General features: G+C 42.1%; 1 protein-coding gene across 2 annotated transcripts in view; it reads right to left on the bottom strand.

The window, feature by feature from the left end:
* Positions 1–12,013: 12,013 nt before the first annotated feature.
* Positions 12,014–16,640, bottom strand: part of xylb (xylulokinase homolog (H. influenzae)) — a 79,913-nt gene continuing 75,286 nt past the window's right edge. For both annotated transcript variants that reach the window (XM_038997614.1, XM_038997615.1), the window contains one exon: positions 12,014–12,609. In XM_038997614.1, the coding sequence (XP_038853542.1) occupies positions 12,541–12,609 (69 nt within the window). In that variant the 3' untranslated portion in view covers positions 12,014–12,540. The remainder of the gene's footprint in view (positions 12,610–16,640) is intronic.

Genomic DNA, 16,640 nt, shown 5'->3' on the forward strand with positions numbered 1-16,640 from the left:
GAAAATTGGTTACAATAATGACATAATCACGTGGTTGAAATTTTACCCTCAAAACAACAGTTTATGTTTTTTTACACATAGATTTCGCATCACAATTCGTTGACAAATGACATTGAAGCGACGTTGATTTAACTGATTTGTGCCCAGTAGGAAGGCCTTGGGAGAGATGGCATGTGTGTCAATGACTTGTTGTACCCAAAATTATCAAAAGTTATTGAATGATTAAAGTAAAGAGTAAACGTGGAATAAAAGAGAAAACCAATTAGTGATTTTCTTAAATAGGTTCTAGACAGTACTGAATGTTTAATCTGTCAGTATACCCATTCCATCTGAACGGGGTCTGTAGGTTACATCTATTACCAGTGAGTACATGTCGTCCTCAAACGTTCAATCCATAAAAATGTTTTTCAGCTCTGCCAACCTTGTAGGACAGTCGTTGGTACAAGTACAACACATGGAAATCAGGGTCCCTGAACCCATCTTGAGGTTAAAATGTTAAGCACTTTGAAACACTAAATCTTTATTAGCAACCCGATGAACCCGCAATGCTACAGTACAATCTATGTACAGTACGTTGAATAAGGGGAATGAAGGCCAAAACCACTTCCACACGTACGCATGCACATACACACGAACATGGACACGCACACACCTCCCAGTTCATCTTCCATTCACGCTGGCATCTCATCAGTCAATTTCACCCCACGATTAATTAACGAGATACTTAAATTAAATGGGCCATGTTACAGCACCAAGCATCATGCTTTGTGAGCCCGATTACATCATACTAATTAGTCCCTCCTCAACTCATTTGCTCCCCCGAAGCCCCCTAGGACCCATACATTCATTGCAGGTAAGTAATATGCATCTTAATTGATGACATGGGCTATTGTGTTTGTTTATTTATGACATCCATTCCGTAGAACTGTGTGTGTTCATCTGACGATTATTTTGAGGGAGTTGGGTAAGGTTGTCCATTGATGAGAAATATGGCGGTTGTTGTTGTTGTTGCTAAGCATCCGCTGCTTGGCTATTCGTTACCCATTCCTTACCACTCCGCCATGTTGGAATATGTCAATTTGTTAAGCAACACGAGTGCAATTAGAAGAGATTTCATGACATTTAGACCCAATGTAGGGAAAGAAAATAAATTTTAAGGACCTTAACAGACAAATAATGACAGTTGTGCACAATGAAACTCATATTTTGCTTTAAATAGGTAATGTAGTTGTCCTGGACATAATTTTCTAACTTCTGTGGAGCATTTGCAACCGCTCAGGAAGTTTGACAGATCAACTGCACCACTGTTGTGTCAGAAAACCACAGGAGACCTAGGTTCAAACACCGGTCGGTCACAACTTGCTCAACACAGGACTGACTCCTGATACAGTGGAGAAGAATTACAGTAGCGTAGTTGGTTGGGCTAACTTATCATATGTCCCCCAAAACATCAACACTTTCTTGTGTATCATGTATGAGGTGGCTAGCTGGACATCCTGCTATTTAACATGCAAGGGTACAAAGTGTGATGCGTATGAACGTGGAATGCTTATGTAAAACAGAATAATTCATTCACACTTGATGGTTTGAGGAACTTGAAAGTGGGCCCAGTTGCCCCATCTGTGTGTGCTTGTTGGTTCACCAATGTCTTGATCTCTCAAGATGCCTGGAACTGGGAATATGCCTGCCCGGTGAGGAAGAGGATTTATCTTTGAACTGAAGTACACACATGCTGTGTAGTATACCATGAGGGGTTATGAGGTTCAGACGCCTGCATTTATGAATATGGTCTTCTGGCCTTGAAGAAGTGCATAAAACAGAATTCTGGAGAGTGTTCTAAAGCTCTTCAAATGTGGTTTGAAAGTGTTTACCCTGTAGTTAGCTATTTAGCAGCATCTGTATAAAAATAGACATAGCCTACAACATGTGAGGTATTTGGAAATGACAATTCTTACTCAGAAATGGCTATTGATCCTGACAACGTCATATATTATTATCTTCATATCATGATGATAGGGCTCATGGTTGTGGAAATGATTTTTACTATATTGTATTGTATTGTATTGTATTTTATGTAATTGTAAACACTGCGTGTTCAAAACACCTGCTCTTTCCATGACATACTGTAGACTGACCAGGTGAATCCAGGTGAAAGCTATGATCCCTTATTAATGTCACTTGTTAAATCCACTTCAATCAGTGTTGATGAATTTTATTTTTTATTTATTTCACCTTTATTTAACCAGGTAGGCCAGTTGAGAACAAGTTCTCATTTACAACTGCGACCTGGCCAAGATAAAGCAAAGTAGTGCGACAAAGTCAATAACACAGAGTGTTAAACAAACGTACAGTCAATAACACAATATAAATCAAATCAAATATATTTATATAGCCCTTCTTACATCAGCTGATATCTCAAAGTGCTGTACAGAAACCCAGCCTAAAAACCCCAAACAGCAAGCAATGCAGGTGTAGAATATAAAAATATATATACAGTGTGTGCAAGTGTAGTAGGATTAGGGAGGTAAGGCAATAAATAGGCCATAGTGGCGAAATAATTACAATTTAGCATTAACACTGGAGTGATAGATGTGCAGATGATGATGCGCAAGTAGAGATACTGGAGTGCAAAAGAGAAAAAAAATAACAATATGGGGATGAGGTAGTAGGGTAGGCTATTTACAGATGGGCTGTGTACAGGTTCAGTGATCGGTAACCTGCTCTGACAGCTAATGCTTATAGTTAGTGAGGGAGATATAATTCTCCAGCTTCAGTGACTTTTTCAATTCGTTCCAGTCATTGGCAGCAGAGAACTGGAAGGAAAGGCTGCCGAAGGAGGTGTTGGCTTTGGGGATGACCAGTGAAATATACCTGCTGGAGAGTGTGCTACGGGTGGGTGTTGCTATGGTGACCAGTGCGCTGAGATAAGGCGGGGCTTTACCTAGCATAGACTTATAGGTGACCTGGAGATAGACTACATCCAATTTGTTGAGTAGAGTGTTGGAGGCTATTTTGTAAATGACATCGCCGAAGTCAAGGATCGGTAGGATAGTCAGTTTTACGAGGGTATGTTTGGCAGCATGAAGGGGAGGAGACAGGTTAAAGAAGGATTTTGAAGCCTTGAGACATGGATTGTGTATGTGTACCATTCAGAGGGTGAATGGGCAAGACAAAAAAATCTAAGTGCCTTTGAACTGGGTATAGTAGTAGGTGCCAGGCGCTCTGGTTTGAGTGTGCCAAGAACTGCAACGCTTCACGTTCAACAGTTTCCTGTGTGTATCAAGAATGGTCCACCACCCAAAAGACACCCAGTCAACTTGACACGACTGTGGAAAGCATTGGAGTCAACATGGGCCAGCATCCCTGTGGAACGCTTTTGACACCTTGTAGTCCATGCCCAGATGAATTGAGGCTGTTCTGAGGGCAAAAGGGGGTGCAACTCAATATTAGGAAGGTGTTCAGTTTTTCATCAGTCAAAATTGAAAGCCAAGGCATAAGGAAAGTAACCAAGCAGATGTTCACCATCTTCTTTATCAAAACATATATTGACTATAGAGCACTGATGCACAGAAGACCTTGTACCTGTAACACTATACACCCACACAAGCCCAATGTCTTTCACTTTGTTTGCACTGTCACACTTTGAATACCAGAGCTACACAACACCCTCAATACCTTTGAAAAATGAATGCTATGCCCAATCGTTATAACTATACCAATGGACCTGTTTCTATACTAATGGGCTATAGCAACGCTCAAAATAAATACCTCACCAGAAATGTCTGAAATATTTATTTGGGTGTCTGCTGTCCTGAATTCTTTCAATATTTTGAGTTTTGAGAACCATCTAAAACAGGCTCTGTGGGAATCCAACTTTACATCTTCCATTTGACAAAACAAGATATTATCTCTGTTTGAGAAGCATGTGTGAGTGTCCCTCTGTGACTTTCACCCAAACACTATCAGGACAGGAAGCATAACGTAACAGACTTGGCTTTTCTCATGAATAAATAAAATAAGTCACTCAAAGACACATTCACTGCAAATTTTACAATCGCAGTGTGGCTCCGTTTCTCTCTACACCACGCTGTAAACATAGTCTTGTAATATTACTCAATTTGGGAATGATTTTCCTGTTGTGGTGTCATTTTTTGCTACCGGTGCACTTATCCAAATCCCTCTTCTTATGCTGCTGCTACTCTCTGTTTATCATATATGCATAGTCACTTAAACTATACGTTCATGTACATACTACCTCAATTGGGCCAACCAAACCAGTGCTCCCGCACATTGGCTAACCGGGCTATCTGCATTGTGTCCCACCCTTCACCCGCCAACCCCTCTTTTACGCTACTGCTACTCTCTGTTCATCATATATGCATAGTCACTTTAACCATATCTACATGTACATACTACTTCAATCAACCTGACTAACCGGTGTCTGTATGTAGCCTCGCTACTGTATATAGCCTGTCTTTTTACTGTTGTTTTATTTCTTTACCTACCTATTGTTCACCTAATACCTTTTTTGCACTTTTGGTTAGAGCCTGTAAGTAAGCATTTCACTGTAAGGTCTACTACACCTGTTGTATTCAGCGCACGTGACAAATAAACTTTGATTTGATTTGTTAGAAGCCGGGGCTTCAGCACAGAACTTGTCAAACCTCTCACAGATATTGTAACTATAAACAACAGTATTTCAATATAACTCCAATTGATCAAATCAAGCGTTTCCCTCTCCCTTTGTGGCCAAATCCTAGCTAGAACCCTTGATGTCAATTTGGGCACAGGTACGGTGTACATTTTAGGTTACCCTCAGTGTGAGGCTTGAGGCTAACGGTGTCCTAAAATGTACCCCGTACACCTGTCTAAACCCATTGTCTTAGCATCAGCCTTCCTCTACCCTGAGATGAGGGAGCAGGTCTCCTGTCGCTTTTTATGTTCCTGGTTACATATGATGAAATCACACCCCTCACCTGCTTTAACGCTTCTTCTGTTGATGTTAGGCCTCACACCTTAGGTACTAAAGGTACCTGGACACAGGGTCGTATAAGGCCCTCCAAGGCTAAGACCTAGCCAGAGGACAAATTCTGCTCTAGTCCAGAAACATGTTTTTACACGCATGCCAGAGATGCACCATGACACAAACTGACTGTGGCAGCCCTGTCTCATGCTATGTCCACAGAGGAATTGACAAGGGTGCATATTACACAGAAAGACCTCATCTACCTTTCCTAAGAAACAACTAGGTTAATCCACCCACATTGTGTTAGCAATTATTCAAAGCATTTTTTCAATTCTTTCATCTGGCAAAAGGAAGTTCAATGTGAGGAAACAAAATGGCTGCATGTATTATTGAAAAGGCAGTGGACATTGCACTTTTGTTCAAGTGTTGCATAATCAGCTTTATTGCATGCAGGGCTGACAAAACAGCTAGCTGCTAGACATAATGGTTAACCAGGCTATTTGAGTATTTTGACTAAAGCCTTCTGTGTTGTTGAAGTTGGATTTCACAAGCCTTTCACTCACACACAGAGTCCTCTTAACTCTAAAACCATGCTGTGACTATGTGCAGAATGACAAACCAACAGAGCTGCACTCTTGCAGCAGTTAGATTTATTTCTGTCTACTCCCTTTTTCCCACTGCTACTGCTAGGCAATGTATAGATAGCAGTAAAGGAAATTGCTGGATACCAATTGAAAGAACGATTGTCTCCTTGAACAGCAAGACCGGCTCGCTACAGGTTAAAGTATTCCAGGAGTCATAGGGAGGAAGTAGTGAGGAGGATACAGGGCTGTGTGAATTGAACTTCGGATGCACCAAAGTAACAGCAATATTTGAAAAAGCTCAATGACATGATTAACTTGTGAGTACTGTATGGTTTTCCAGATGACAGTTCAAATTGTTTTGTTGAATATGGATTCTGGAGCAATACTCTAGACACAGATCATCTTTGATGATGAGAATATCTGTGCTGCAGTTCATTATGCTTTATGACTGTTGGCCTTCCACCAAGAGCAGTAATTCTTACTAAAGCTTCACTCAGAACTGACTGCAGTCAGAGCTCTGCCTCTCCAGTAGGCTATAAACAGGTCTTCCGAAACTCCATCAGAGCTCGTCTAAACTCCCACACCACCTCCCGTCCCGCAGGCTACACACCAAAGTCCCGGACCACCCAAAATGGCTGACTTACACCACACAGTGAAAGGCCATGTGCGACTGGCCGACTGCCCTCAGGGTTGAAACACCGGACCCTCTTCCCAGACATCTGGGAAGGAGCTCAGGTGAAACCCAGTCGCCCCATAAAACCTAGTTGAGTTACTGAGACAAAATGGCCAGCTTGGAACTGCTAACAGCAGCTGCTTTTAATGTTAGCGCCAGACTACTGGAAGTAATGGGTGTAATAGTAGCCCCCCCTCACATGACAAAACAGAGGCAGGGGTATCCCTCCACATCTGGAGAACATCAAGGGCTTCCTCTGCTCCCAGCGTGTCTGAGGAGGAAGATGACTAACCACCCACAGGCCTACTGAAAACATAACCACCCATAGGCCTACTGAAAACATAACCACCCATAGGCCTACTTGAGGAAGACAACTCACAGGTCTAACTGTTTTCTACCCGGTAGAAAACAAGCCAGGAAGTTGTCAGCAGTGGTGTGCAGACAACTTGTAACACAGTTCCAAGTGTGGCTCAGTTGGTAGAGTATGGTGTTTGCAATGCCAGGGTTGTGAGTTGGATTCCTATGGGGGACCGGCACAAAAAATGATGAAAGTCTATGCACTCACTGCTGTCCCTCTGGATAAGAGCGTCTGCTAAATGACAACATTTTAAAATTAGAGTGCTTGCACACACACAGAAAATAAATAGTTAAAAAGTGGCAGCATGGATAAAATGTATTCAAACATTCCAACAGCCTCTACCACTGCACCTCGATGCCATTCTCATCATGGCCTTGACAACAGAACACAGGAAGTTCTAAAGTAAAAATGTGACTTAACTATCTACTCCCAAAAAGTCTGGAGTACACTACAATGACTCAATTAAACAAATATTTTCAGATTATACTAATTCATCCTCAAATGCTTCACTGAACCAGTCTGTTTGATATTTTTACATTTCTTTCTCTGATGTTGCACTCTAACTAATTAAGGTTATTTGAGGCATCCTAACTCATTACATTCTGTAGTGTAGAATAAACACAAGTTTGTCTCATATTGTCTCCCTTTTGGAGGATGTTATTTTCTTCCCATAACTGATAGCATTTAGTAATTAAAGCAAAATATTTAAATGTCATACAAAACAAATAAAACAATACAGCTAGACAAACAGTGGGAGAGTGCTTGTAAAGAAGCCACATAGGCTTTTGTGTCAACATTGCATTAACCATGCACATGATGTCTTGTCCAGGCATGACAAGTCACATAAGGAAAACCACATTTTCCCTGCTGCTCGTCTATCAGCATATATCCTCATCTGAACCACATTCTATCTCATCCTGCCACACGGCATTAGTCAAAGAACCCCATTTTGTTCCAAAAGGTGCGACATTTATGATCTAATGTGAAATGAGCTAACGGTCTCAAGTGCATACTAACCTTTTCACACACACAAAAAAAAAAAATCATAGCCGGATTCATTCACAGCGAGAGCTTCATTTTATTCATCCTTTTGAGTTCAACCTCCTGGAGCATTTTCTTCAGCGTAATCCTTTATTTTTTTGTTGCTTCAGCCTCTCGCATTATCGCCTGACACACTACTCCAAATACACGGCACTGCCATGGGGGTGACAGGTGCATCAAATGGTCACAAATGCTTTCTGAGCTTTGGGAAGGTTACGCAAACAACTGTCATATTAGGTTTTGGTCGGGGAGTGTGCGTGTGTGTGTGTGTGCACGCATGCGTGTGTGTGTGTGTCTCAGAGGAGAGAAGACAGAGACAGAGTGAGGAGTGAATACTATAGCCCACACACGTTTATTCTGACAACCTAACACTCAAGTGCACATATACACACAACCGCCAACAAAGAGAAATGTACAAAGAAAAGTTACAAAAAAACTGCGTCTCCCAGGGTGCATCTCACTGCCTAAACATGTTTGATCCAGGAGCTCTGTGGAAGGAGGGATTTTGTCACAATGCTTTCCCATCTTTAATCTGCGGTCTCTTTGTTCCTGTGGCTCAGAGCTGTTGTGTGTTACAGGAATTAGTGTCAGGAAAAAAACATCCCCCTGGAAGAGCTGGCCTATTATTTGATCCTGTGATGCACAACGGCAAGCCAAAATAGACAAGGTCTTTAGGGCACTGTTAGTGTCATTTATATGTATCTTTCTAACTTTGCCTGAAACCCCGAGTGTATTATTGTTTCGGTCTGTGTTGTGATACTGTATTTATGCTCTTGGCTTGTTAATAAGTGGAAGGTGATGATTTTGGAAAGAAAAGGTACATGCATATCAGCAAGAGCCCTCTTCTGTTGAAATTGTTTTTTGGCACTCCAGGATAAGTTTAACAAAAACTCCTTCTGCACAGAAAATAAACAGTTGACTTTCTTTTTGGTTTGCATGCAAAGCAGTGTTTTGTGTAGTTAAGTGCCAACCTGAACCCAAGAAAACCTTATTCTTGAAACTTGTTGGAATGAATAATGATTAGAGTCCCAAGTAGCCACTGAATCAATGTTTGCATACCCTATCGAACCCAGACACCTGCGCACCTAAACACTGCAAGCTCACACAAGTCTTCAGGTTTCTGGCAAGGTAGCCATACAAGCGTAGTTCACCAAAACAAATCTGCTCCCAACGTGATGTTAGAGGTGGCGAAGTTCTGAGACTTAGCTGAGACTTAGAGGAGATTGTTGGGTTCAGGGGTTTGTGACATCTCAATTGCTACCTTCAGGGTGGGTATAAACTGGACAAATGCAGGGAGAGTCACTCAAACAGCCTTAACTGCCTGCCAAACTTACCAGAACACTCCTCAGGCCACACAGCACCTTCGGAGGTAATAGATGCTTTGTTCAACAGACATTTTATGAAAATGGTTACATTTCCCCAAGTGTTGATACCAGACACACATTTACAATTGTGATCACAGTGCCATCTCATGATCTTATCATGAGATGACATATCAATGATCATTTCTTCAGCTGAAAGACTGTTCATTATCTTACAATTTGATGTAACATAAAGTGTAATTCCAGTCCATTACCAGTTCACCTTTTGATAGTTTAAAAAAGAAGCAGAGCCATGGATATAAAGAGTTCATCGAACTTCGTTTGAGATTTACAAGATTACATTTCCTAATATCCTAACTGAATAACTTATCACTTGCAGCTCCTTACACGCAAAAGGGTTCCACTCCATTGACTCCTTTAATTATTGTGTTTTTCTGTTCTTGAAAAAGACACAAATGTTCTCTGAACAGCCAATTTGTTTAATTAAAGTGTAATTTCCACATCTTGGTGATGAGATTCCTAGGAAGTAGGAATTCTCTCAGTTAAGCACAAGCATTTTCTTTAAGTGAAATAAATAAATCTGGCAGTCAAAATCAATGTGGGTGCAGTGAATCGAAACCACTTATGCCAACGATTAAAAGACAGACAGACAAGACAGTAAGAAGAACATTTTCCATTTTGATGTTATCTATATTATTGAGAATATTATATCTGCTTCACCCTTGACTTTTTCCTCATTTTGTTGTGTTACAGACTGAATTTAAAATGGATTAAATGTAGATATTTTTTTGTCACTGGCAAACACACAATACCCCATAATGTCAGTGGAATTATGTTTTTAGAAATTAAAAAAGCTGAAATGTCTTGAGTCAATAAGTATTCAACCCCTTTGTTATGGCAAGCCTAAATAAGTCCAGGATAAAAAATTCCTTAACAAATCACATAATAAGTTGCATGGACTCACTCTGTGTGCAATAATAGTGTTTAACATTATTTTTGAATGACTACCTAATATTTTTACCCCACACATACAATTATCTGTAAGGTCCCTCAGTCGAGCAGTGAATTTCAAACACAGACTCAACCAGAAAGACCAGGCAGGTTTTCCAATGCCTCACAAAGAAGGAAGGGCACCTATTGGTAGATGGATACATACAAATAAAAAAAGCAGACATTGAATATCCCTTAGAGCATAGTGAAGTTATTAATTACACTTTTGATGGTGTATCAATACACCGTCACTACAAAGATACAGGCATCTTTCCTAACTCAGTTGCCGGAGAGGAAGGAAACCTCTCAGGGATTTCAGCATGAGTCCAATGGTGACTTTAAAACAGTTAGAGTGTAATGGCTGTAATAGGAGAAAACTGAGAATGGATCAACAACATTGTAATTACTCCACAATACTAACCTAAATGACAGAGTGAAAAGAAGGAAGCCTGTAAAAAATATTCCTAAACATGCATCCTGTTTGCAACAAGGCACTAAAGTAATACTGCAGAAAATGTGGCAAAGCAATTAACCTTTTGTCCTGAATGCAAAGTGTTATGTTTGGGGCAAAACCAATACAACCACTCTCCATATGTTCAAGCATAGTGGTGGCTGCATCATGTTATGGTTATGTTTGTAATCGTTAAAGACTGGGGAGTTTTTCAGGATAAAAAATAAACGGTATGGAGCTAAGCACAGGCAAAATCCTAGAGGAAAACCTGGTTCAGTCTGCTTTCCACCAGACACTGGGAAATTAATTCACCTAAAACACAAGGCCAAATTTACACTGGAGTTGCTTATGAAGAAAACAGTGAATGTTCCTGAGTTTTGACTTAAATCTGCTTGAAAATGACTTGGAAAATGGTAGTCTAGCAATGATCAACAACCAATTTGACAGAGCTTGAAGAATTTTGAAAAGAACAATGGGCAAATATGGCACATTCCAGGTGTGGAAAGCTCTTAGAGACTTAGCCAGAACAACTCACAGCTGTAATCGCTGCCAAAGGCGCTTCTGCAAAGTGTTGACACAGGGGTGTGAATACTTATGCAAATGAGGTATTTCTGTATCTAAATTTCAATACATTTGCAAAAATTTCTAAAACGTTTTCCCTTTGTCATTATGGGGTACTGTGTGTAGATGGGTGAGACACAACAAAGTGTAGAATAAGTTATGGGGTATGAATACTTTCGGAAGGCACTGTGTGTAACTAATGGTATATCATGTGTGCCCTACATTACTTTTAGGATTATTTCTATAAATAGTAAATGTATTCTTTCTTTTGTGGATGATCGCAGGCCCACAGACCACTAGCAAGGTTTTCCTTTGCGTTTGTGCCTCCCAAACAATAAAGGAGAAATCTCTCGTCACTTGTCAACCCCCCCCCCCATTACACCCAGCACAGTGTCATGTTCACCCTCAAATTCAGATCCTCTAGAGGTTGATCAAAAAGGGAACGTTGTCACATGTTGACAGTGTAACGTGCCAAAAAGAAAGTGACAAGAGAACCATTCGCCTCAACATCCTATATGTTTGCCATCTAGAATAGGGGTGTCAGTCATTTTGCCCTGGGGGCCACATATCCATAGTTTTTGGAATTTTCGATGCTCTCGACTGTCTAGCTTTCATTTCTGTGATTATTATCCAGCTGGACACAGTAAATAGATTGTATGAATGTAGGTCCATTCTCATCTCTACAGTTTCCAGTTGGTTTTAGTCATTTTAAGGTATATTGAGTTCGTTCCCTCCCTAACACAATCTAACTGATCTAAAAGTATGTTTGTCAAAATACCGATGGTATTATAGTTTGTTGCCTAATGAACATAACTATGGAGATCATTTAAGCACAAAGATGTTGGTTGGACTGGAGGAGAATAATGAACAATTTATTGGGAGTGGCAATCGTGGGGCCTGTGTGTGTGTGTGTATGCGCCGCTAGGAATGCTGGGTATTAATAGACCAGTAGGACACAGCCCCAGTCAGAACATCCGCAAAGGAGAAACAGATACAACAATCTCATTGTAAGAAAAGACTGTCTCGGTCACCTTCACCAATGTGATTAATCACAGTAATGACATGGGTTGTCATGAAAAGTTCAATAGATTTTATTGTTTGAAGAAATTCGAGGGCATCAGCACAGTCGATCACTGAAGATTCAGAATACTCATACTGTAGGTCTTTCAGAATTCCCATCCGAACAAAATTATTCTGTTAATTTCTGAGTGAGAAGACAATTCCCTTATGGAACTTTCATACTTCCAAAAAGACTTGTTTGACTATCTAAATGCCCATTGAAATGATCATGGCATGACAACAGAGATTGGTTGCTGAATACACAATTAGACAGAAGAAGCGAAGAATGCAAAGAAAATTAGGTATTCTTAGTGTAATCCCTACGAGTCATCACAACTAAACAAATTGAAGAGGGTCGTGTCACTTGCAGATACATTCATGAAAAATTACCTTTAAAAAAATTATATTTAAGGTGTTTTACAAAGTCAAAATCAAGAGGTTGGAACCACGTGTAAAGCACAGGTTTGCAAGTCCTTCATATTTGCTCATCAGACCATGGAGAAATGTGCTGATTGAAATAATTGCCAGTGTTCAGTCACTGCTTTGATTCCTGGAGCACTGTCTCCTCCAGCTCAGCGTAACGCCTCAACAGGGGAGCGAACACCTGAAACAAAAAAAGACAAAGAAATCCCAGTGAGAACCTAAATGTTCTACACTGCTCAAAAAAATAAAGGGAACACTAAAATAACACATCCTAGATCTGAATGAATGAAATATTCTTATGAAATACTTTTTTCTTTACATAGTTGAATGTGCTGACAACAAAATCACACAAAAATTATCAATGGAAATCAAATTTATCAACCCATGGAGGTCTGGATTTGGAGTCACACTCAAAATTAAAGTGGAAAACCACACTACAGGCTGATTCAACTTTGATGTAATGTCCTTAAAACAAGTCAAAATGAGGCTCAGTAGTGTGTGTGGCCTCCACGTGCCTGTATGACCTCCCTACAACGCCTGGGCATGCTCCTGATGAGGTGGCGGATGGTCTCCTGAGGGATCTCCTCCCAGACCTGGACTAAAGCATCCGCCAGCTCCTGGACAGTCTGTGGTGCAACGTGGCGTTGGTGGATGGAGCGAGACATGATGTCCCAGATGTGCTCAATTGGATTCAGGTCTGGGGAACGGGCGGGCCAGTCCATAGCATCAATGCCTTCTTCTTGCAGGAACTGCTGACACACTCCAGCCACATGAGGTCTAGCATTGTCTTGCATTAGGAGGAACCCAGGGCCAACCGCACCAGCATATGGTCTCACAAGGGGTCTGAGGATCTCATCTCGGTACCTAATGGCAGTCAGGCTACCTCTGGCGAGCCCATGGAGGGCTGTGCGGCCCCCCAAAGAAATGCTACCCCACACCATGACTGACCCACCGCCAAACCGGTCATGCTGGAGGATGTTGCAGGCAGCAGAACGTTCTCCACGGCGTCTCCAGACTGTCACATGTGCTCAGTGTGAACCTGCTTTCATCTGTGAAGAGCACAGGGCGCCAGTGGCGAATTTGCCAATCTTGGTGTTCTCTGGCAAATGCCAAACGTCCTGCACGGTGTTGGACTGTAAGCACAACCCCCACCTGTGGACGTCGGGCCCTCATACCACCCTCATGGAGTCTGTTTCTGACCGTTTGAGCAGACACATGCACATTTGTGGCCTGCTGGAGGTCATTTTGCAGGGCTCTGGCAGTGCTCCTCCTTGCACAAAGGCGGAGGTAGCGGTCCTGCTGCTGGGTTGTTGCCCTCCTACGGCCTCCTCCACGTCTCCTGGTGTACTGGCCTGTCTCCTGGTAGCGCCTCCATGCTCTGGACACTACGCTGACAGACACAGCAAACCTTCTTGCCACAGCTCGCATTGATGTGCCATCCTGGATGAGCTGCACTACCTGAGCCACTTGTGTGGGTTGTAGACTCCGTCTCATGCTACCACTAGAGTGAAAGCACCGCCAGCATTCAAAAGTGACCAAAACATCAGCCAGGAAGCATAGGAACTGAGAAGTGGTCTGTGGTCACCACCTGCAGAACCACTCCTTTATTGGGGGTGTCTTGCTAATTGCCTATAATTTCCACCTGTTGTCTATTCCATTTGCACAACAGCATGTGACATTTATTGTCAATCAGTGTTGCTTCCTAAGTGGACAGTTTGATTTCACAGAAGTGTGATTGACTTGGAGTTACATTGTGTTGTTTAAGTGTTCCCTTTATTTTTTTGAGCAGTGTATATAAACAAAAAACAATTGAAGAATATCCATTTCGTTAGCGCTCTGTGGTAAAGTGATCAGCGGACAATGCTGAATAACACTCCTCTACAGATACCATTTTTGAACTACTGTTCTGTACCCGACCCTAAACGCCCCGTACGGTACGGTACTGGCTCAGATATTTCTTATTCACATTGTCCTTTCCTTTTTGTGAAAAGAGTATATGGTGGATGTGTAACCAGATCAGATCAGCACGGCTCGTCTCAACTCAGTAGTGTGAAAAGTGGTATATGGTTGAATGTATAACCAGCCAGCCCAGTATAAGTTAGCTCGGCTCAGAGGTATGAAAAGGCTACCAGACCTTAGAGTATTTTTTAGGTCTGAAAAGTAGTCCAAATAAAGTGGTTTGCCAGCCCAGAGGCCAGAAAATGGGGTTATTTTCTCCCCCTGTGGTGGATGGACACGCATGGTTGAGTGGTTAAGAGCAGGGCATAGCAGCAGACACCGAGCCAGGATGGCCTTTCTTCTGAAAATACACTGTGGACAGCATCAGTCATTTTGCTTTGAAAAGTCAGTCAGCCAGGACACTGTTTGTCTGCCCTTAGAACCCTGTGTGTGTGTGTGTGTGGGGGGGGGGTTACTATCCTTTAGGGACCAGAAGACAATACTGACAAGTGGGGACAAAAAGGCTTTTTTAGGCTTAGAGGTTAGGTTTAGTGTTAGGGTTACAATTAGGGTTAGGGTTAATGTTAGGGTTACAATTAGGGTTAGAATTACTGTTAGGATTAGGGGGTTTGGTTTGGGTTAGAAGTTACGTTTATTTTTAGGGGGTTGTGTTTTGCGGTTAAGGTTAGGGAAATAGGAATTTTAATGGGAATGTGTGTGCGTGCGTACAGTGAGAAGAATATTGATATTGATTGAGCCTTCAACTCCAGTCTGAAACCTTTTAATTTCACATCCATTAGACTCCCCTGGTCCTCTCTATCCCCCTGACTCCATTTCCCTGGTCCTCTCTATCCCCCTGACTCCATTCCCCTGGTCCTCTCTATCCCCCTGACTCCATTCCCCTGGTCCTCTGTATCCCCCTGACTCCATTCCCCTGGTCCTCTCTATCCCCCTGACTCCATTCCCCTGGTCCTCTCTATCCCCCTGACTCCATTTCCCTGGTCCTCTCTATCCCCCTGACTCCATTCCCCTGGTCCTCTCTATCCCCCTGACTCCATTTCCCTGGTCCTCTCTATTCCCCTGACTCCATTTCCCTGGTCCTCTCTTTCTGAGCCCTGACTCCATTCCCCTGGTCCTCTCTATCTTCATCTGTTTCTGTTATCCTCAGAGTTTCTACTCTCTCCTTTCTCTTGCTTGCTGTCTGCCATACCCCTGCGCTCTTTCTCACTGCTCCAGCCCTCTACCTCCAATGCCCCTCCCCATCTCTACCCGCCCCTCTCCCTTCCTCTGTGGAGTGTTGGCTCTAGGCCAGAGCTCCATGGTGCCACAGCGTATCATGCCAGAGCAGGGTGGCTAATCACACCAGTGTCAGCAGTTGGCCGGGGCCACCATGCACCGACGCTGTGCAATGCTCAGGAAATAAGATTGACATAACACTGCTGGAGGGAGTGTGTGCACGCGTGTGTGGTCGCACACAAAATCTTCTCTTCACCCCATGGTGAAATGTGTAGAATTGCAGCAAACTTTAGAACGGCAACATTTTCTCCACGCTTCATGGCGAAAGTTGTAGAATTGCAGGAAATGAACCTCTGACTGCATGTGTGTGTATGGATGTGGGTATGCATTTTTTGAGGCCCCCACCCCCATCAAAGTTGCCCATCCATGGACTAGGCTTTTAAACAAAAAAATGTAGGGGGTAGATCAGCTTTAATATTGCGGATAGATTGTAGCTTCCATCATTTCCAATACCCCACACAATTTGGGGTAAATATACAGTAGCAGTCAAAAGTTTGGACACACCTGCTCATTAAAGGGTTTTTCTTTATTTTTTATATTTTCAGAATAATAGTGAAGACATCAAAACTATGAAATAACACACATAGAATTATGTAGTAACCAAAAAAGTATTAAACAAATTAAATTATATTTTACATTTGAGATTCTTCAAAGTAGCCACCCTTTGCCTTGATGACAGCTTTGCACACGCTTGGCATTCTCTTAACCAGCTTCATGAGGTAGTCACCTGGAATGCATTTCAATTAACAGGTGTGCCTTGTTAAAAGTTAATTTGTGCTATTTCTTTCCTTCTTAATACGTTTGAGCCAATCAGTTGTGTTGTGACAAGGTAGGGGTGGTATAAAGAAGAAATATATAGTTTTAAACCACCAAGACTCTTCCTAGAGTTGGCAGCCCAGCCAATCTGAGCAATGGTCACTCACTCTGACAGAGCTCTAGAGTTCCTCTGTGGAGATGGGAGAACCTTCCAGAAGGACA

This window comes from Salvelinus namaycush, chromosome 7 (assembly GCF_016432855.1).
Source record: "Salvelinus namaycush isolate Seneca chromosome 7, SaNama_1.0, whole genome shotgun sequence".
Lineage (NCBI taxonomy): Eukaryota > Metazoa > Chordata > Actinopteri > Salmoniformes > Salmonidae > Salvelinus > Salvelinus namaycush.